The sequence below is a fragment of the Lathamus discolor genome, chromosome 2 (assembly GCF_037157495.1).
Source record: "Lathamus discolor isolate bLatDis1 chromosome 2, bLatDis1.hap1, whole genome shotgun sequence".
NCBI lineage: Eukaryota > Metazoa > Chordata > Aves > Psittaciformes > Psittacidae > Lathamus > Lathamus discolor.
In genome coordinates, this window is record NC_088885.1 from 18,060,375 (window position 1) to 18,082,079 (window position 21,705).

At 41.8% G+C, this 21,705-nt stretch overlaps 1 protein-coding gene across 1 annotated transcript in view; it reads right to left on the bottom strand.

The window, feature by feature from the left end:
- Window positions 1-21,705, bottom strand: part of COLQ (collagen like tail subunit of asymmetric acetylcholinesterase) — a 50,550-nt gene that overhangs the window by 3,323 nt on the left and 25,522 nt on the right. The window contains exons 5-16 of the mRNA XM_065667799.1: window positions 20,579-20,623; window positions 19,879-19,905; window positions 18,137-18,208; window positions 15,521-15,583; window positions 14,468-14,494; window positions 13,767-13,811; window positions 13,025-13,060; window positions 12,048-12,128; window positions 7,127-7,223; window positions 4,964-5,103; window positions 2,063-2,182; window positions 1,352-1,472 (exon numbers count right to left, since the gene is read on the bottom strand). Of these exons, the coding sequence (XP_065523871.1) occupies window positions 1,352-1,472; window positions 2,063-2,182; window positions 4,964-5,103; window positions 7,127-7,223; window positions 12,048-12,128; window positions 13,025-13,060; window positions 13,767-13,811; window positions 14,468-14,494; window positions 15,521-15,583; window positions 18,137-18,208; window positions 19,879-19,905; window positions 20,579-20,623 (874 nt within the window). The remainder of the gene's footprint in view (window positions 1-1,351; window positions 1,473-2,062; window positions 2,183-4,963; window positions 5,104-7,126; window positions 7,224-12,047; window positions 12,129-13,024; window positions 13,061-13,766; window positions 13,812-14,467; window positions 14,495-15,520; window positions 15,584-18,136; window positions 18,209-19,878; window positions 19,906-20,578; window positions 20,624-21,705) is intronic.

Here is a 21,705-nt window from a genome sequence, read left to right on the forward strand (position 1 = left end):
TCTTCAGATTTTTGAGTGTGACTCAAAACAGATTCATTTAGTTAAAATCCCTTTGACATCTTCTTGGAAAACTGTTGAGCTACAGATTAAGAGGACGCTCCAGAGCAGGGAGTCTGTAGGAGGTAATGTGAGTTATTTACAAAGAGATATTAATTAATTTCACCAAGCATCTGTTTATTCGAAATTGATGCTTCCAAGGAAAACAAGCCTATTTTACAGTTGAATCTACCTAACATTTGGTTAACTTTTTTCTTTTGGTTCTGTCACAAGAGCAGAAGGATGACAACGTGCTCACTTCCAAGTAACTCAGTGATAACTCCTCAGGTCACATCATTGTCAGAAGGCCTGGATTGACCTGAAGTTTTGCCCAGTATATAGCACAACGTAACACGATGTGCCTCCAGACAAGCAGTGTACAATGTTGCAGGCACTAGAACTAATGAACATCATTTCCTGAATGCTTGTTCCCCAGAGTTAATTGCAGATTCTAATTGAATCATTTTCTCATGCTCAGACACTGGAGAGCTCATGGTCTCTTGCTGGATTACTCTGCAGTCAGGCAAGCCGAGAGGGGCATTTGTTTATATGTCTTCCTATACCTGTTGCAATTGTATTGCCTTTGAGATCTCTTTCCTGTTGTCATTGAGAAGTTGTTTGGGATTCCTAAGTTACAAGGGGAAGCGTGGTGACGGACAGGTGGATGTACAAACTCACATAGAGCGTGTCTGCATGCACCGCATTTGCAAAGTCAGGTTAAAGAACAGAGTGCTATATAAATGATCAAAAAAACCTAAATCTTTCCGTGTCAGCTGATGCTGCTTCTGAAATGTGAAGAAGCATCCCTTTGCTAGAACCAACAGAGTACCAAACCTGCTGTGTGTCAGCTGTAGACAGGGTACAGAGCTGTGCTCTGGGGAAGGAATCAAGCTGTAAAAGTAACTGAAAGGTAGATATGAAGGTTGCCACAGCTGCTTGTATGCTTACATGCTGTTTGCTATCCACAACCAGCAAAATGAAAGGAAGCTCAACTAGACAGGAATCAAATGTTTATAAACCAAACAGCGAAGGTAGTGAAGGCTGACACCGTCCATATGCAAGTGATAACAAATCCAAAGTGGTTTTTCTTGGACCCAGGATCTAGCTTGTGCTGGTGTGTGACATCCATATGCACAAAGGACCTCAGTTTTCACACTATGGCTATTGTGCCTAACTCCTTTGCACTCTATCCACAAGCCATACAAGCTTCCCTAAGTGAAATACCTGCGTGACTTACACAGCAGTGTACCCTATGGAAACAATTCATGCACCTTCTCAGTTAGAAAGGGGCTTCTCCTGATGTGCTGTAACTTACTTATACAGTCATCAGTCACAACCGTATTGCCATCATCGCACTCTTCCCCATCCTGTACAATCCCATCTCCGCAAGTATCGCCGTCCTCGAAGCGGTAATCCATGGGATAGAAAGGGGATAGCTGGCCAAACAAACACACAGCGGTTACTGAACTGGACCATGAGCCGCCTGGCTAGCAAGCTGAGGTGAAGGGCTGTAGGAAGCAGATCCCAGAACCAGGTTTTCATATCCCGCTCTTTGGCGGCTCACAGAGTTTGTACAGAATCTGATTCAATATCCAGTGGGCAGAAGAAAGATCCTGCTCCTGATTCCAGCAGGACTCAGTTTAGTGACATGAAGCAAAAAATGAAATCCACAGGTTTGGTTTGCAGGGTTTGTGTTTTTCTGTAACTTTGTACCCTGCTGAGCTTTGCCTCATTTTGTGTTAAATAAAAAAAGTTCTTTACTGTTGTAATTCCCCAAACTGTCCCCAGTTCGCTCACCAGTGGAGCCTGGTTCACAGCAGTGCTATCACAACCTGCAACACTGATGAGTTAATGCCTCAGTCATTAAGACTCCTGTAAACAAAAGTCACAGAACTACGTGCAGTTGTGGCAGTGCTCAAAAATGAGCTTGTTCTACATACGACACCTCAAGTACAGACATTATGTTCCGTATTTAAAAATGAAACATACACTCACGAGTTTTCTGAGACCACAGTCATATTTTCACCTGGACTGGGAGCCATCCAAAGGTATCCTTGAAATACAAAGATCTCTGATCTCTTCTAAAAGCTAAGGCATTTTCTGTGTTTAACCGGTCCAATTCTTCTTGATTATTCACCACAAAAATCTGGGGCACAGAAAAAGAGGTGATTGGCGACCCTCTTGAAGTATTTTGGCTTCTCACAGAATCTAGTTTTGCCAACAGACACATGTATCTGCACATAGTTAAATAATCACACAGAAAAACGGTTTTGCTGTTTCCAGATAGAGAATGGTGTGAGAACTTACACCCATGGTTGCCAGACCATAAGAGGCTCCTTTGTGGTCAGTGAAACCTCTCCTGAGTACCCAGCTATGGCTCCGATGGCCCCTATTACAGCATTACCCACAGGTAATGAGCATGCAAGCACTTACACACAGTCATTGCTGAGTCAGATGCTCAAATGGTTAAAGGCTGGAACAACTGCAAAATCCACATGGGCATATGTGCTTTTTGGGGGTTCGTCTGTAATGTTTTAGGCATGCTCATGTGTACAAAATAAATAACTCATCGCTCAATGCAACCTTCACTTTTACTACCTTATACTTTATTTAGACCTAATTTGCATTGAAATGCATGTTTCTTCATATGTATGCACTTTGGTCTAATGCCAGGTCTTCAATTAAACAGAAAAAAAGAAGTTTAAAATGGAGAAATGAGGATGAGCTCCTCTCTTACCCTTTTTTAAAAGGGCTCAGTCACTGCAATGGGCTGTAAGGGGCATTAGGAAGCAGTCTCTCCCTTCAGCAGTTCAGCCAAATTAATTTTAGCAAGATTAAGCCATTTTTAAATTAAGAAAAAGCAAATGGAGCGCTTCTGATCAAAATGGATTCAGGGCTGAGCCTGATTCCCACCAGCAGAAACAGAACTGTCTCTTTTTAAAGCAAAATACCCTGAAATTTTTACATAGCAGAATATTCCCATAGCCCTCAACAAAGGCCAATTTCATTAAAGAAGCACTGAATAAAATTGCCTTCAGCTTGAATGAAAGAAAGCAAAGAAATAGAAAGCCAACAAAGAACTGATCCCGTAATTGTGTTCAGGAGCTCAAGCCCCAGCCCCAGAGCTCTAATTTCCCTTGAAATCAATAGCAGATCTGTGCTCTCTGTTACAGACGCTGGCCTTTGAAACTGCAAAAGATTTAAAACCCAGAAAGAACCTTAGCCAGTGTCAGAAAAACAGCACTTTGTTTCCTGGCCTCTCCCCTCACTGGCACTGCTGGCACTGGAGGAGCTGATGGGCAAACAGGTGAGTGCACTGAAGACTTGTTGCAGAAGGATGCTGCTTTGGCAAACCACTCGACATTGGGACTGGGGCACAGAGCACTGTCTCTGGGTCTTTTCCATGTACAGCTATAGAAACCCTGACAATAGTTTTCAAATGGTACAAGGCAGGCTTCAAAGCTGCTGCATGGGGATCTGAACAGAATAACTAACAGCAATGTTTAAGTTCCTGCTCTTGACACTCCAGGGAGTAAAACAAATGGGGCAGGAGTACGGGGACTGCTGCTATGTGTGTTCTCCACTTCCAGAGAGCTGAGGTTTGCTGCTTTGTCATCCCACATTTCTGAGGACAAAATGGCATTTGGTCATCATCAAATGAGGGTACACAGTGACAGGGCAGAGTATTATATTATTAGGTGGTTGCATTCTCATTTCCATCTTTTAAGATCTAATATGAAATTGCCTGATGGAGAAGGAAGACCTACACAGAATATTGCAAGCCTTATACCTTTTCCTACAAGTTCTCCAGCCATGAAGCACATGATAGGTTTTTCTGCAATAGCATGCAGCATGATGTGATATGCACATTTGTTTCATGCACTTTCTTTTCTCACCATTACATTTTCAAAACAATGGGGCTTTTTTTTGTAATGCAGCACAGAAAGGGATGAACGAGCAGCTGACAAGACTTGCAGTACACTCAAGCAGAAGATTGAGTTCAATGACCCGGTTTAATGGGAAGTGTTGTGAGTAGGTCCTTTTCACACACTGTAACGGCTTTCTGACAACGTGACAGATGGGAAAGTTAACACAGCTAATTGCTGCTTTCTGTCATTCAGAGGGGACCAGACACCACCAATATCCATGCATGAGTGGAGTGGCTGGGCTCTGCTGGTACACAGCAGCAAGGCAACATTTTCATTGCTGATTGAGAGCTACAATGCACAGAATAATAAGGCAGGGCTCAGCAGAAGGAAAAAGTGCAGGAATAGTATTTACAAAGTCCAAAGAAATTAGAGATGAAAAACTGCTAAGTAACCTTCCACCAATGACTTCTCCTTTAAATTGCTGTGTCCAATTTGCCTACTTAAATGCTTTCAAGGATGCTAGATATTGAAATGAGCTATACAAAGTGTATGTCTGCAGACAGGAGCTCAGAAATCTGACTGCCACGGTTTGTAGAGACTCATTTTTGTTTCAAGGTAGGTGGCCCGTACTTTGGGATCCCAATATTCAATTCTAAAATCGCTCTTTTTTGCAGAAGAAGATACAAAAAATAAGCAAGAAAGAGACTTCACTGACCAATCTGAAATATATTTCAGTTTACTGAAATAAAAAGAACAGTTTACATATGTACAGTAGAAGATGAAAGAGAGCATCCTCAGGCTTGAAAAAGGTTTCTAAACACATGCTACATTCCTGATGGTTTGAAACAGCTGCATTTCAGCACCAAAACCCTCCGACCAGTTATGAGACCAAACTCTTTTGCACCAACTGGATTGCAGAAGTTTTGAATAGTAGAAATAACACATTGCTCACATACAGACATCTTCTGTGTTAAATCAAATATATTAGTGAGTACACCACCTCTTACAATAAAACTACTTAAGAACTGCTCACACCATCTCCCAGAAAATCTGCTTACCACAGGGACTTTTGGATAACTGTGTCCAAACACAGATTCCTCATATGGTGGGTTACTCATGTGTTGTGGGGGTCTGCAGAGACATCTCCCCGGAAGTCCTGGAAGTCCTCTTTCCCCTTTTGGTCCTATTGCAAATTGCCCTAGGAAGCAAAATACCAGGTTGCCCATGTTGAGAAGTTAATACACAAAACACAAACACAGTCTTAGTGGAAAAAGTACAGGTCAGGTGGATATAAGCTTTCAGATATGCATATCTCCAGCTAAATTCACTGGGAACTGAGGGAAGAGATTACCTTGTAAGAAATCTGGAAGGGAACTTTTTACAAGGGAATGTAGTGATAGGACAAGGTGAGATGGTTTTAAACTGAAAGAGGGGAGATTTAGATTAGACATTAGGAGGAAATTCTTGACTGTTAGGATGCTGAGACACTGGCACAGGTTGCTCAGAGAAGCTGTGGCTGCCCCATCCCTGGCAGTGTTCAAGGCCAGGTTGGACGGGGCTTGGAGCAAGCTGGTCTAGTGGAAGGTGTCCCTATTCATGGCATAGGCTTGGGAATGGATGATTTTTAGGGTCCCTTCCAACCCAAACCATTCTGAGTCTATGAATTCTATCATTCTATGATTAGCAGAACCACCAATTCCAGCACTTCAGGAGAAAGACCCAAGTTTGTACCACAGCCACATTATTTCAGTTCTCTTCTTAAATTTTCTATGAGGTTTGCAGAGAAAGAGACACCATTTGCTTAGAACAAATATCAGCCTGTTTGAAGCTATAGAAATTTAGGACACAATGAACGCACAGATCACTCTGTAGCACCTATGCACCAAGTTTAGCAGTCAGTCTATGTATACATCCACAACGCACTGGACTTGTGCATTTGTACAACCACTTGAGTCATGCTGTTTCAGAGGTAGAAAACACAATGAGAAATACAGGAGAGCTGCACATTAAAATGTAAAAAATGCTGCTTTTTGACTTCAAACTTTGGCAAGGTTGCGCTACTCTGCAGAATTAGACTGTGAGTCAACGCATTCATACCGCAAGCAGTGACATCATTACAGCAAGGTCTTTTAGGGTGAGAATTTATATTCTAGAGGAAGAAGATTAACAAGCCTGACACCACATAAACTTTCCATGGGTGGAATTATTTCAGTCTCAAGATCATGGCTGCCTTCCCATTGGCACAGTGAAAATTCTCTCCTCTGAAAACGACTTCCAGCTAATTTACTCAAGACAAAGATGCCTCATAATGGGAGACAGGAAGTATGTGAAGATTCTGAAGCAAACCCCAGCTTCACAGATGTACCATTTCCACATCACCACAAGAAGAGACCTTATGCTCACAGATGTAAACAAGGGAAGAAAAAGGGAAAGCAAAATGGAAGAGGACATTGAACAGATCAGCTGCAGTAGAAGCAGCTGTTGTCCATTTGAAGCAACAGTAGTTTCCAGATGGCTTTGCTTTTGTTTTCAGATGCCTTAGTATATATCCAGTCACTGAACAGGGTGGGCTGTGTATTGTCCTTCATGTCTACACTTGTTCTTACAAGCTGCCCAGAGTTCATGTGCATGCATAGCTTTGTAGCTGTACAACTACCAGTTACAAGATTTTTCTCATGGTTTCTACCACACGCACAATTGCAGCAAGCCCAGGTCTCCAGCACTTAAAGCTTTTCCCCACTGCCTTTTTTCTCCTCTGACTCTTGTCCCTTCTCTTCCCTGCTTTCCTTAATGCCATTGTGACTTGAGTTTTATCTGGTTTGCTTTTACAGAGCTGCACAGGGAGAGTATGTTGATTAGAAACCACAGCCTTTCACTGTAAGCCGGGATATCTGGAGAAGCAGCAGACCTTTGATGATTGAGATTAACTAGCCCCTCCAAGGCTGCCAGATGACTTTCCATCATCCCCATCTACCAAAGTCCCACAGGAACCACTTAAGCCATATTTTTGTTTTTCTTTGAAACATCAGAAGCCAAAATGTAGGCTTTAAAGTGAGGTATAGAATCCTTAAAATGGACAAGGATGGCATGACTTGCCTTCAGGAGAGATCCTCTGCTTGCTGTCAGTGCAGAATCAAATGTATCCCTGCAACACTTTTGTAAAAGGGCCTATGCAGGCATATATGATGAGAGGCATATAGGGAGGAAGGGACACTACTTACCTGATCCTGAAGGTCCAGGGGGTCCCGGCTGACCAGAAGGACCAGGCCTTCCAGGTGGACCCATGACACCCGCAGGTCCGGTGTCTCCCTTCAGCCCCTAGGAGAGAGGAAACATCCATTTGTTTGATAAACTATTCATAACACACAGCCTCTTCCAGCCACACTCGCTTCCCTTTCACGGAAACCAAGAGATTTGCCACTAGAAGCATGCAGCACAAGCTTCATAGCCACCACCCCAAGGAAGAGGTGCTGTCCTTTTCTACCTGGAGACAGAAAAGTGTGTCCAGGCAGGGCTTCTGCTCCTAAATGTGAATGGTCCCAGAGTTCTGCTCTGTGTGGAGTAAGGAATCACCCTGACTTCAATTATTTGATAGCCTTTCTTCAAAGATACCTTTTACCCCTGGTAGCTGTCAGTGCAGCTCGGACAGAAAGGGCTGGTGGAGCTGAAATAGCTGATCCTGGAAATCCTTAGTTACTGGAGTAATACACACTGAAAAAAGAGACAATTCACTAAGCATACAGCAAGGGCTTCCACAGTGACCTTTCCCAGTCTTAGGGTGCCATCTTTCAGAAGGGCGCTAATGACTTTGAAGCCCACACTGTTTCCAGAAGTACCTTAGGCGCCTGGACTCCCGTATCTCCTTGACTTTCACCACACGTATAGCTACGTTAACAAATCACAAGGCAAGCAAAGGCTTGGCTTTAAGAAGTGCAAGCTAGTGTGTGGTAACCCCATACTGACAAGCAGTGTTTTTCCAGTACCATATCTGTCAAAGTGCTGTAACATTATCTATGGGAGATGAGCTTACACACAGTTACCATAAAATAGCTGATATTCTGCAAAATCAGCTGTAATTTGCCTCATGGGAGCCTGTTTCTGCAACCATGACCTTAGGCATTTGGAATTTTCACCCTGCAACTATTCAGCACCTTCATATTTGTGCTCCTGAATTTAATATGGTGACACTTATTAAAAATACCTACATTTACCTTCCTGCTCATGCACTCTCCAAGGCTTGGGTTTCCCAGCTTTATATTTCGGAAGCATATTACATAGCTTGAAGTTTAAATATCTGAGTTGATTTTATGTAACAGCATACATTATTTAGCATAACAAAACTGGTGTGTGTTGTGTAAGCTTTCTTTTAATAAGAAGGGAAATGAGCTCCTCAAAGATGGTGTAATTCTAGGTTAATGTAAATTCACGGGCTTACGATGAGTGGTTACATGTCTGGTTTCAGAGTAATAGAGCATACGGGGTAATGCATGCTAGAATAATCTGTTGTTATATAACATGTCATATCCCATGGATACATTTGAATATTGAGGAAGGTTGATTTTGCCATGGCCCATAAAGAACTTAATCGAATATTTGCCTTGTTTAATCCTATTAGGTAAGCTCTGTGCCATCAAACTCTTCCAGGATTTATGTGAACGTCAACGATGCTGATCCCTAATTACTTCTTACATTATGCAATACAGAATGAGCAGACCAGGATTTTGTAGCCCCAAAGAAGTCTGTGGGAAACCTCTTTCCCTCACAGAACAGTGATCTGGCAGATGCAAGCCAGTGCCAGTTGGGCATGTACTGCCTGAAAATGAGCTGTCTGCTATGCCTCCTGCTTTGGAGGTGTGATTGCTTAATGCTCCCTTGCTTAGCACAGATGGATTAAATAATAATGGTGGAGATTTATATTAAACATGTTTGCTTGCTTCTTTTCAATGTACGCATGGCATTCAGAGAAGCTTTCCGCAGGGACAATATTTATATTCACTTCCTTTCTTTCAAAGCAACATTTTCTAAAGCCCTGAGTCATTCCTCCTTATCAAGACTGAAACCCTAAACTTGCTCCTTAGGGTCAAGTCCCAGGTTAGGAAGCTTTGGGAAGCTCAGAGGGCAGTGAGGCAGTGACTTGTGACTCCCACCTCCTGGTCACCTTTTAGGAAGAGCCTGCCCAGAGGCAAGGGAGAGCTGAAGAAGTCAGTGAGATAATCAAGACATCTTGAAATGGAAGTGGAAGTGACACCTTCCTAATTTAGCTGCTTTTATCTAGGGATGTCATCGGATCAAGAGACAGGAAATGGCCCCATGTTGATGGAAACTATCTTCTCAGCTGAACAAACAGCCAGACAACTACAGCACTTAAAGGCAGCACCCAGACCTGCCGAGCCTTAAAATGCCACTTTCAAGTTTTTTCAAAGGATTAGAAAAAAGAAAGGTTTTCATGCAGAAGATCAATACTAAAACTGCTTTCAGGGCATAAGAAAGATTTGTGTATTGAGCCGTGGGCCTAGAAATCCAAATTTAGGGCCAGACTATAGTTATTTCAGTTACACTGATTGTTGACTTAAATTATGGCATGCCTTATGCCACCACTTTTTGATTAAGGCATGGTGGAATGTGACAAAATGTGGAATCACAGAATCACAGAATCCCAAGGGTTGGAAGGGACCTCAAAAGATCATCTAGTCCAACCCCCCTGCAAGAGCAGGGTAACCTACAGTACATCACACAGGAACTTGTCCAGGCAGGCCTTGAATATCTCCAGTGTAGGAGACTCCACAACCCCCCTGGGCAACCTGTTCCAGTGCTCTGTCACTCTTACAGTAAAGAAGTTCTTCCTGATGTTAACGTGGAACTTCCTATGCTCCAGTTTACACCCATTGCCCCTTGTCCTATCACTGGATATCACTGAAAAAAGCCTAGCTCCATCATCCTGACACCTACCCTTCACATATTTGTAAACATTGATGAGGTCACCCCTCAGTCTCCTCTTCTCCAAGCTAAAGAGACCCAGCTCCCTCAGCCTCTCCTCATAAGGGAGATGTAAGGAACACACTGTGTCCAGGCTGATCTACAGGTGCTGTGGCTTCTCTTTGCCTTGTGCTATAGAAAGACATTGTGTGTGTTACTTTGGCAGGACAGATGAGCACAGTTCATAAAAACAAGAAGCAAAACCAAAAGAGGAGAGAGCACACATCAGCTTTTAAAACCTGACAAACTAAGGACGAAACCCCATTTCTTGTGGGTCACAAAGCAGACGTACTTTGCACAGACTTTCCCTACTTGGTGGCCTGTTTTCTTTTCCTAACACCCAACTTTCAATTTTTCCCCACACTGGCTATTCTTTCACTTCAGATATTAGCTGACAGCATCAAAGCCCCAGAAGCAGATGTGCCTCTGTTTGCAGTGCTGGGCACAACCAGACTGCAAATAAAATACATTCAGCTAAGCCCATTAATCCCCTCATGTACAAGCTCCTGTGCCTGAGCAGATACAGATGTACGTTAACACCAAGTCAGTGCAGTGAGAACAGGTTCCCTTTCCTGTTGCACAGCAGAAAGAAACAGGCTCTGAGGCAGCAATTCAGAGCATCAGGAACTGGTCTCCTTCATACCCCCCAGTATCATTGTTTAAAATGAATACAAAAGGAAAGGTGCACTCAAAGAGGCCCATTTGGTGACTTGAACAGGTAACTGTACTAGTGTTGTTACCTCCTCCTTGGAAAATGCTATAGCAGAGGAGTCAATACCAAATTTACACGCAACTCCTGGTCTTTACAATTCATCTGAAAGTCTGAAAAAAATAGTTCTACCAGCATAATTATTTTGAACTCTAAATAAGGACCATTTGTCAGCTATCCCACTCCTGAACAGGTTCCGTGCAAGATTACCATTCCTTAAAGTCACTATGTGTCTTCCTGACCTTTCTCAGAGCAGAAGAATCTGTCCCTGGCATGCAGTACTATGGTGAGAACTGCCATATAAATATCTAGCCTAACACATCAATCTTGATTTAGAATTAACAGAGGAAACGGGAGAAACAGAGAGGGTGTTTTAGTGCTTTGGTTGTTTGCACTGCATGCCAAACACCTCCAAGACCTTGTGGCTCTGAAAACTGATCTGTACTGAGCAACACTTGGGTCTGAGCAAAGCCTGAATCAACCAAATTGGATAATGTGGACAGAAAGCATCTTCCGGGCAGGCTAGGCAGCAAGGGCAGAGCCTGAATATACACTGGATAAACACTTCCTGTGCTAGAAACCCAGAGTGCATTACAACGCAATACATGGCTGCATGTTGGACATATAGACCAGTGTTTTTCATCACCACCCCGCATACACCAGTTTAATCCATTACAGCACACCATTCCTAGCGTACAGGCAGCTCCTGCTAGTGCATACAAGCAGTGGTTTCGTTAGCAGTAGTGCACCTCTTGACACTGGTGAGCCAGGGAGAAAATTCATGCACAGGCAATGTGACCTCCCTTGCAGGATGCTAATGCTGCCCTTTCTGCCCAAAGCTAAGGTGAGGAAGAATTAGATTTTGTAGCATCAACAGCAATCCCTCTCCCCATTCAGAGGCTCAGAAAGAAGGCGTTTCCCTATAAACCTTCATTCACTCATCCCAGGAACCTGTTATTGTGAGGGATAGAGTATGGCATTGGGTGTTGAATGATGGATATATCCCATTTGCCATTGCAGCCTGCCTGTAAATCAAACAGCCCTGCTCCCTAAGTCAGCTTCACGGTTAGCATCTACAAAGTGTAAGGCACCACAATATTATATCCCACACTAAGACCTGAACCTTGTATCAACTATCAGGTGGGGCTGAGACTATAGCTCTGTCTTGCTTAGGACTCAAAGGAGGTGTTCATGGTCTGCTCAAGCTCTATTCAATGAGCTCGTTACCAAGCCAGGAAAAATATGATTTTCCCCATGTTGCAAGGCCAGAGAGCTTAATGCTACAGATAAGTTTCCAGCTCTAAAGCTGAGGCCTTACCACCTGCATAGCCTGTACATGCGTATGAGGGGCTTCAGAGTTTCTGTCTGCTCCTCATGTGATAAAGTGCCTGGTACCACACAAGCACACACCACACATATGCCACGAGTCACAGGAAAAGGAAAAGCCATGGTCCTACTTGTTTGCCTCGTTTTCCAGGTCTTCCTATGGGTCCTCTGTGTCCTGGTACTCCCGATTGTCCCTTCGGGCCCATCTCTCCCTTGGCGGATGCAAAGGGAAGGAAGCAGGACATGAGTACATGGTTGTACCTGCCTTATACAAGATAGCAGATGGATGGTGCTTTCATTCACATGATTCGTCTAGATAATGCTGGCACTGTTTCTTTCTCAAAAATCCAAAATTCAATTAAATATTTTCAAACAAGCATAAAGTAAAAAATATTGCTTAAAATTTCCCTGAAGAATCCTTTATTAAAGAGGAGGCCAAATGGAAACATCAGAAACGTGCTCGGAGATTTGGAGAGGCCAAGGCTAGCAAAACTCTCTGATGCCTTGGCAATATCTTGCTTTGCTGTTAAGATGGATGTATAATAAAATCACTCATGGAAAGGGAAGTGAATTAACTCATCTTCTAGCCTCCTTAGAAGCAACAATTATTCCCTTATCCTAATTTCAGAGACAAAATCTGATTGCATCTTAAAATTATCCTTCTTTAGAGTTTCTATCCAGAAGCCAACATCCAAATTTTACTGTTTTTCAAGTACAGACTTATGATGACATAAAAACTGGTCAGGGTTATCACTGCTATTTATAGTAGTGCCACTGGAATTCAGAGTACCAAGAAGGAGATGTTTATTAGCCTCAAATGAATAATCTCCAAACAATTAAGGCAGTTATGAATCTGTAAACAAGGGTTTAAATATATTAAACAGGAGGAAAATTATAACTAAACCAGTGTTCTGAGGAGAAAAGAGAAACAAGAAATGGCTAAGTTTCAGGGTTTTCTCCTAAGATAAAAGGTCTGAAGAATTTGATCATCAGTCCAAGAAGTCAGGTATGACTTTCAATGTCTTATACTTTCCAGGATGTCCCTGAAGCCCCTGACTGACCTTGTGTCACACTTAACACAGCTCCCCAACACATCACACCCACTTACTTTTTGTCCCAGCATTCCAGGGAAGCCTATTTCTCCCTACAAAGTAAAAGGACAAAAATGATAAAAAAATGTGGAGTCATCTTTGCCAAAGCAGCACCTTCCTTGGACGCAAGGACAAGTGCTGTGTACAGATACCAGTTAAAGAAACCCACACTGTGATTCAGCACCGTGGGTGATACAGTAGGTGGAGAATTTTAAGCACAATTTTACTGTAAATCCCCTTGCACAGTAGCACTATTCCTCTGCCACCTGCTTCCTCTCCTTCAGCAAGAACAACCTGATCGTATTTTGTCTGCAGGCAACTCTGCTACCTGGACAGCTCCTGCGTTTTGGAATAGCATTTCTCCATTCACATCAGAAACAGTTTACTTTTCCTTTCTCAGTTAAAAGAACCCCCAAGCCACAAATCTCACCCCTTCTTTTGCCTCCTATCCTCAGCATTATCATTCACCAGTTAAAACCATTTTGGCAAGCTGTTATGGTTCTGGACTGCACAGGCCAGGAGAGACTGACTCATGAGTCCCCCTGTATGCTGGCACTGGAGGGCACATGGACATGGATGCTACCCCACCAGCCTCCCGTCAGGCAGGGACACTGCTTTCATTCCCCACTCTTGCCCTCCAAGGAAGATGCCTCCAGGCTCCGTTCCTCCAAGCCACTCCTGGTTTCTGCCATCAGAAGTACATTAGTTCTCACGTGCATATTCAGCTAAATCTCTCAGCTATTTGGACAAGAAAATTACCTGGTCTCCTTTGACTCCTTTGTCACCCCTGTCACCTCTGGACCCCTGGAAGGAGATAACATTATAATAACAGCTTAATTACTACCATTTCATGAGGAAGCAATAAATATTTCTCCCATGAGGCATTATTTGAAGTCACACATGATACAGTATTATCTTCAGAGTGAGGCATATGGTTTGATACCCTAAAATGTTTCCTTTCTACTTTTATTGACATTACAACAGAATTAAAAGTAAGGCTTGCAGGAAAAGGGACTCATTCTCCCCAGATAATTACTCTAAATAGGTGCTTTCCTGGATATAATACTTCCAAACTTGATTTTTTTTCCCCACTTGGCTTCGTCTAAGTTGAGGTTCCACTGTAAGGTCTTACAGTAAAAACTCTCTGTGTGTCAAAGTGTATATATGTAGCCTAAATAAACCAGAGGGACAACTTCAGAATTATTATACCCATTCTACAGACAGAGAAGCTGTAGTGAGGTGCTCTGTAGCAATTTGTTCACAAGACAGGGTGTAAAACTCACTTCTTCAGCATCCCAGCCCAAACCACAAGACTATGCTCCTTATTGATGCTTGTTTTCATTTCTCAGTGGGACCTTTGGACTTCACCCCATCAAAACCCAGTCTCATTTCTACAGTTACATTTTTTGCATAACTGTTTCCAATGGTTAAATTACACATTATTCTGTTGTCACACTGACCTTTTCTCCTCTAGTTCCAGGAAAACCCTAAAGGGAATGATAGACACTTTAGTGGTTCTGGCTTTCAACATCACCCAAGAAGCTGAACTTTCAAACTTTGAAGTGAAGAAAAAGAGTGAAGCACAAATAATTAACTGCACCAACTTGTAAATGCGAATGAATATTTATAGCTTCTAAAATTGCACTGAAACAGAACTATGAAACATGAATTAAAGGCAAGACAACTCAGCCCAAAAGCCAACATGAAAAAGCCAGGTAAAGCCAGCAGGTTTGATATTGCTTTAAAATTGAAACAAGGGAGATAAAATGTAGCTGAATAAAGCCTTAGATGACACAATTAATAATCTAAAATATTTTTAACAATAATCTTCTTCTTCTTCTGGGTTGTTGTGTTTAGGTTCCCCCACCTCCCCGGAACATCTCTAAATTATATGTAAGTAATCTTCCAATGTGAAGATTACTATAAAACCAAGTTTTTCTTTCAGAAAAATACAATAAACAAGGGTATTCAATTCTTCTTCCCAGTCCTTTATTTGAATAAACTGACTGCACAATCTTTTTCAAGTACCTAAAAATGTTGTGGCTTAAATTTGTAAAGGCAAAGGCAATGCTACAGACCATGATGTGCAGATACTACAACATTCAGACCAAACTGTGCTTACTATCTGACTGTCAATACAGATGTATAGATTTAGTAGAGGACCAAAATGATCTCCAGTCTTGTGAGGTGGGTGGGAAACATTGCAGACATGATTTAATGCTTCAGATATACTTAACAACTCCTGTTTTCTAGTGGGATACAATTATATATGAGTTTTGCTTGTAATGTAAATTTTTCATTAGAACAATTTATACCTAAGCATTTTTATGAAAAGCCAAAAACACAGCCAAGCCCAACCAGACAACATAACCTTGCTTGAAGAACGCATCTTTTAAGCTGTATTAGAAAAGATGCATCTCAATAAATGCTTTCCAGCCAATTCATGAGGGAAGCAGCTGTCAGCAGAGCGTTAGAAACCAATGTCTGAAAATGCAGCATTTTGGTTAACAAACCTTGGAGCCCATTGGTCCTCTTGTACCTGGCAATCCCATCACACCCAACTCTCCCTTTTCACCCTAAAGGGGTCAATAAAGAGAGTTATTCATTGTGGCTCTCTGATGAGGTCATATTTGAATGTCTGACAGTTTAGCAGTTGAGGTTTTATGTCAAATGATTGAGACAAGCCTGACCTTGGTGTAGTATTGTAGTCAGAGGTCTATATTTCAATTATATCCTGCCTGAGTCCTCTTATGTTATCCTTCTATTGGCATTTTCTTGGATGCATAACTTGTGCTTTAGTTTTGCCAGATGCTATTAAAGGACATGCAAACAAATTAGAAGCAGCAGTGCATCATTTTTTCTGCATGAAGGTGCATTATCTCCACCCAGCATCATTTCCACTGAATTGCAGAAAATTAAATTGCAGAAAATAAAGGTATCTTGCTGCAAGTCCTTATGGATCGGGAAAACATAGTGACTAGGTTTATTGCAGCTCTGAGACATCATGTGCTTTACAGTGGTTTGGAGCCAGTAAATCATGAAAAGGCTTTACAACAACTTCTCTGGCTGCTGCCAGCTAATTATATCTAGCGTGAAATACAGAGTAGTCCCCGCAGACATGCAGTAGCACTACAGCAGAATACAGTTGGCTCTCATTCTCCTTCGCTTTCACTGTCCTAGAAATGAAGAAATGCTGCCCCAGCAGATGTTCAGAAAAGACTTGAAGAAACAAAATAGAAGTAAGGATTAGACCAACATTGTGTCAAAGAAAGAGAAGTAAAAAGACACAGCTAAAAAATAAAAGGCACAGAGATCAGAATGAGAGAAAAAAACAAAGCAAAACAAAACAAAGATCATCGCACTGGAGATTTACAGCAAGAAGAGGATGCAGCAAATGACTGCAGAGAAGATGAGTATCAGGAGTCTGGGAAGATGAGAGACGAGAAGGAGAGAAAGGACTTTACTGACAAGCAGGAATCTGAAATTTGTAAAGACCAGGAGAAAGGAAAATGTGAACCCATCTTAGGAACACAGGAGACAGGCATCAGAGCAGACAATAAAAGCAAAAGAATTGGAATCAAACAGCAAGTATCATTTGCAGTCAAAGTATAGGAAAAAGTATTACTCCTGAATATGAAGGACACTTCTGGAAGTGTGATGAAAAAGCATAACAATAGACAAAGAAGAGATAATATCAAAATTAGGAAGACTTTGTAAATAGAACTAGAGCTTACACAAGGAAAGGCCAAGTGAATGATTTTTCTGACTGCTCTGCTCTTAGTACTAAGACTGTGAGAGAAGGAGGTAGTTGAAGCTTTCTTCTACCCTCGCTGCCCCTGCTGTCAGAAATCACAGCACACAATGCGTTTTCAGGGGGGACGCCATTTCCTACCTCACAGTTTAAAGTGAACATTGTCCCCTTTTAAGCAACACTCTTGCTGCTTGCCTACATATTGGATATAAGGAGGAAGTTCTTTACTGTTAGGGTGGTGAGGCACTGGAACAGGTTGCCCAGGGAGGTTGTGAGTGCTCCATCCCTGGCAGTGTTCAAGGCCAGGTTGGACAGAGCCTTGGCTGACATGGTTTAGTGTGAGGTGTCCCTGCCCAAGGCAGGGGTGTTGGAACCAGATGATCTTGAGGTCCTTCCCAACCCTAACTATTCTATGAATCTATGATTCTATGAACATGACGTTTTTCATCTAACACAGTGAAGATGTGTCAGGGTTGAGGGTCTGCTTTCCAGATGTGGCTTGAATTCAGAAGTCATATACTATAATTCTTGCAGTCCTCTGAGGTGGTGGCACAAGCATCCGTGGAGCAAATGAAGAGTCAAAGATTTACTGGAAAATGTAGCATTGAACTAAACATTGTGAGCAGTCCTTTTGCCTGATGCGTACTGAATTGAAGGAAAGCAAGTTATCTCGAAAGTCCCAGTAGAAACGCCATATACTGTGGCTTCTGTAAAGAGCTGTATAGATTTCACACGATATTATACTCAGCAGAGGACTGTCCTGAAGTTTTTTCATAATAAATACAGAGGAAGCAACCACTCAGCAGTAGCAAAGCTGGTCCTGACATTTCTTCTGCTGTTGGTTATTAAAAGTCACAGGAACAAATGTCTGTTTGTACGGGAATTAACTTCAAAGATGTGATCAGTAATCCACATGGTTTGTAATCTCTTTCCCCTGAGACCAGCCTGGTGTTTTCCCTCTGATTGCACGGGCACATAGTTGTGCTGCCAAGAAGTACACGTTCAGGCAGAGATCATCATAAAGAACACTCACAAAGATGATGATCAGCTTTAAAGCACCGATCAATGTGACTGTGAGACACCAGTGGTTATCAGCAGTCTTCATTAGACTGATTTTCAGTTTCCCTCTGGCATATTTTAATCAACATAAGAAGTGCTACAGGGGCTAGGCTGAAGGTGGATAAACCTAACCCTAGACTGGGCAGGTCTTTGCAGAGCAGTGTAAGAAACAGGACAGGCACAGAGTGTCCTTGTACTGCTGCAGCTTCCCAGCCTCTAGCAGACAACTGCTTAGAGACTTCCCAATGACTTCTCATGACAACTATCATGTTCAGATCATGATGTTGAACAGGTTATTCCCTGTGAATTTTAGTCTTACCTTCGGTCCCACAGGTCCAGGCCATCCTATTGGTCCTGGCATTCCAGGGACACCCGGGGGACCTGGTCTACCCTTGAACGGAAAACACCAATTACAACAATTCATGCAACATCATTCCTACACACAGGCCTCCACTGCAGACAGGAGGTATGGAGGAATAAAGTCTTTTCAGCAAAAGACCTGAAAATGGTTTATTACCTTGTTGTTATACAAAAAAAATACTATATTATATTCATAGTACAGTTTATGTTGATGCTGCTGGAGGAAGTGTGGGCTTACAGAAATACCAAATTATACTGATTTAAATAAGCAGTTCAGCTACACAGTAAATCTACATGCAGTTAAAATAATTATCCTAAAACCCCAGTGTGAATAACTTAAATCTTCTTTTCATTTAATAATATGATGTAAATCAGAAAGACTTGTATGTAGTTATATCAGTACATATCTATGTTAAGGACAGAACCAGGTTTTTAGCTGAGATATTTCTTCATTTGTTTACTGTTATTTTGAATATTACTAACTATAACAGCTTTGTTATTAGCTACTTTATGACTAGCAATAAATACATATATACAGTTATTTATCTATTTTAATTACTGTCTGTAAATCACTGTTTGAGTATCTCCTAAAATGCTGCAGATTAGTGCTACTCCACCGCTTTATGCCACTTGACAATATTATCTTAGAAATGTCCTTACGATATCTGGGGCCATAAATGACCTCCTATGAGCCAGAAAGCTTTTAGCAAGGGTTAAACTGTTTTATTTCCAACTTGAGCACCTTCTCTTTCTGGACCTATTTATTTATTTTAGAAGAGTAAGTACTGATGTACTACATTTAAGGTTGCACTTTCTTGTAGGTTGATGGGTGACCCTCTCTGAGACATTATTGTTTTGAACTCTTGAATCTATATAAGTAATATCTTTGTTTACTGTAGGGCATTTGTAATTTAGATTAAAGAAAAAGACCTCTTTTGTTTATGTGTTTCATATCTATTTGAATTACTGATTCGTGTTAAAATCCTTTGTATGTTATTTAAAAGGTGTTAAAATCCTTGGTGTATTATTAGAAGGGTATTTCTTTTCCTGGTTAGTGACTACCCTCTGCTTATCTCTGATTTCATCCTGCATTGCTGTCTTCTTTCAAAGTTAATTACATTAAATGGAGGTACTTAGTGACTGAGGTAACGTATTCTGTTTCATCACATGTAGGGACACATATTTCGGACAGCATATCATGGCTCATGTGTCACCAAGCATAGGACTGTAGTCAGCATATTGTATTGGTGCCAGAACTTTGGAAGTGTAATCGTTAATGGCCATCCCCCTTGTTTAGCCTTGTTTAGACTTTGGAGAAGTAAAAAGTTTAATGTTGTTTTAGACTTTTTTTCATGCACCTTTTGTGATAGCTCGCATAACTCCTCTTTCCCTGTCCACAGAAGGCATAGGTCAAGTAACTTCCCATTCTGTTTTAATTGTCTGGCCAGAGTGTATGCTTTTAATGAGGGAATTTGTCGAATTCAAACCAGCTGGGACAGGTCTCCAAACCAGAGGGCCGAGCTCTCCAGCCTTCACCCAGAGCTCCCTACCACCCCCCCCGCCAGATACCAGGAGAAGCAGCACATACAGGTTAAACTTCAACATTAGCTAATCTTTATCTAACTATTGTCTGAACCCCTCTCTGACAGCTGTTAAATGTCAGGTATTAGGTGGGTTCTGAGAGAGCACTTTTGTTCATACCTTTCTTCCTGGCCTGCCAATCTCCCCCTGCCAGAGAAAGGAACATGTTAGTCCCACAGGCACCGCATGAAACACAGAGGTTCATTTGTCAATGCATTTATATGAAAAATAATAATAATTTGGGAATACTTTTGAGTTCAGGACTTTGCTTCCAAAGGTAAAATGAGAAAAATTACTTTAAGAAAGCTCCTTGGTTTTTCCTGTGTTCTCATCCCCTTGTATAGTAAAGCACATAATTATGTGTCCAGCTTCAGGTATAAGGCCCCTAAAATCATCATCATGGAGCAAATGACCAAATTGAACATAAGGCCAACTTTAACATCTGAGCTGACCCATACAATTAACATACATGGAGAGCTCCGCTTTTCATGTCCTCCCAGAAGGACAGGACATTCAAAGGCTTCTGAAACAGTATGATCGCAGACTTGTACACCTGAGCTGCTTTCTTAACACATACTCTAGACAGAGGTAGCTATGGCGAGAAGCCATAAAAAATGCATAAAGACTGAAAACGTACACTGAAAGATGAAGCTTTAAATTATAGATTCAAGCCAATTCACAACCTTACATTCAAATTAAACCAAACCCCCACAGCAGTAAGGCTCACCCTTCACTAAACAAAAGGAAAAAAATGAACATGCTCCTATCCCCTTCTTTCTTCCTCAAAACCACACCAAACTCCATAACAAGAGACACTTACTTTCTCCCCTTTTGGTCCCATTATACCAGGAATTCCTTGTGGGCCCTAGAGAGAAAAGTGAATACTGTTATTAAACTACATTAGTTAGGAGGCACTAGTGGCTGTCTTCCCTCAGCCCCTGACCCTGTAGGTGTCTCCTGGGAATAAAGTTTGGGATGCTGGATATGGTGTTTGAACATGGCCTCTAAATGCCAAGCCTGTGTTGTTGCTGCATGGCAGGCTTGAGAACTGGACTGATACAAGAAGTGCAGGGGCATCTTCTAAATGAAGAAAACCAGCCGGAAAAAGGCCTGGGGCAAAGGAAAGATGAGAAGTTATTGGAGTCCTGAAGAATTAGTGACAATGAGGACACGAAGACACTGTGTGAGCTAGCAAAGCAGGTCAGCCAAAGGGTGGTAAAGGAAGTGGCATAAAACATGTGGGACGGGCTCTGCAGTGTGGTATGGACACAGCGTATTGCCACCACTTCTGAATCCTGGACTTATTTCTCTCTCTCAAATGAGGATGGTTTTCTTCTTTCAGGAGACTTCTTAATCCAGACAGACCTTGAACCCCGTCTCAGAGAAAAAGAAATCAGAAAAACAGTGCTGTTTCTAGAGTGCTCCAGGTCACAGATCACCTTTCATTTGTGAATGACCAAGGAAAAAACTCCTATGAGCCTGTATCAGAGGAGTATTAGATTCACCATACAAATCACTCCAGGTTTGGATCCTGGCTGATTTATGCTGTCCAAAATACAACACAAATTGCACATGAATAGCAGCAAAGTGTACTCTCAAATGCAAATTACTCCAACTACTTTTTGTCAGTGGAGCTAGTTTAGGTTTTCAATAGTGTAAATCAGAATGCAACCTATCAGAGCCAGAGCCAAATTTTATCTTGTTACTTTCGTTTTCCCTTAGGTTATTAAACTGTGTGTTAAACCATTACAATTCTAGTTCTTTCTCTTAAGAAAAAGTGTTAAAATGTAGCTCTGAGTCAATAGCAGGAGGCTTTAGAACAGCTTGGAAAGCCAAGCAAGCTACAGCAGAAAAGAATTCAAAATTACTTCTTAGATTATTTTTTCTTTTTTGTAATGGTAGCATTTCCTTTCGGGTGGCCATTGCCATAAAGTATTGCCCAGAGGA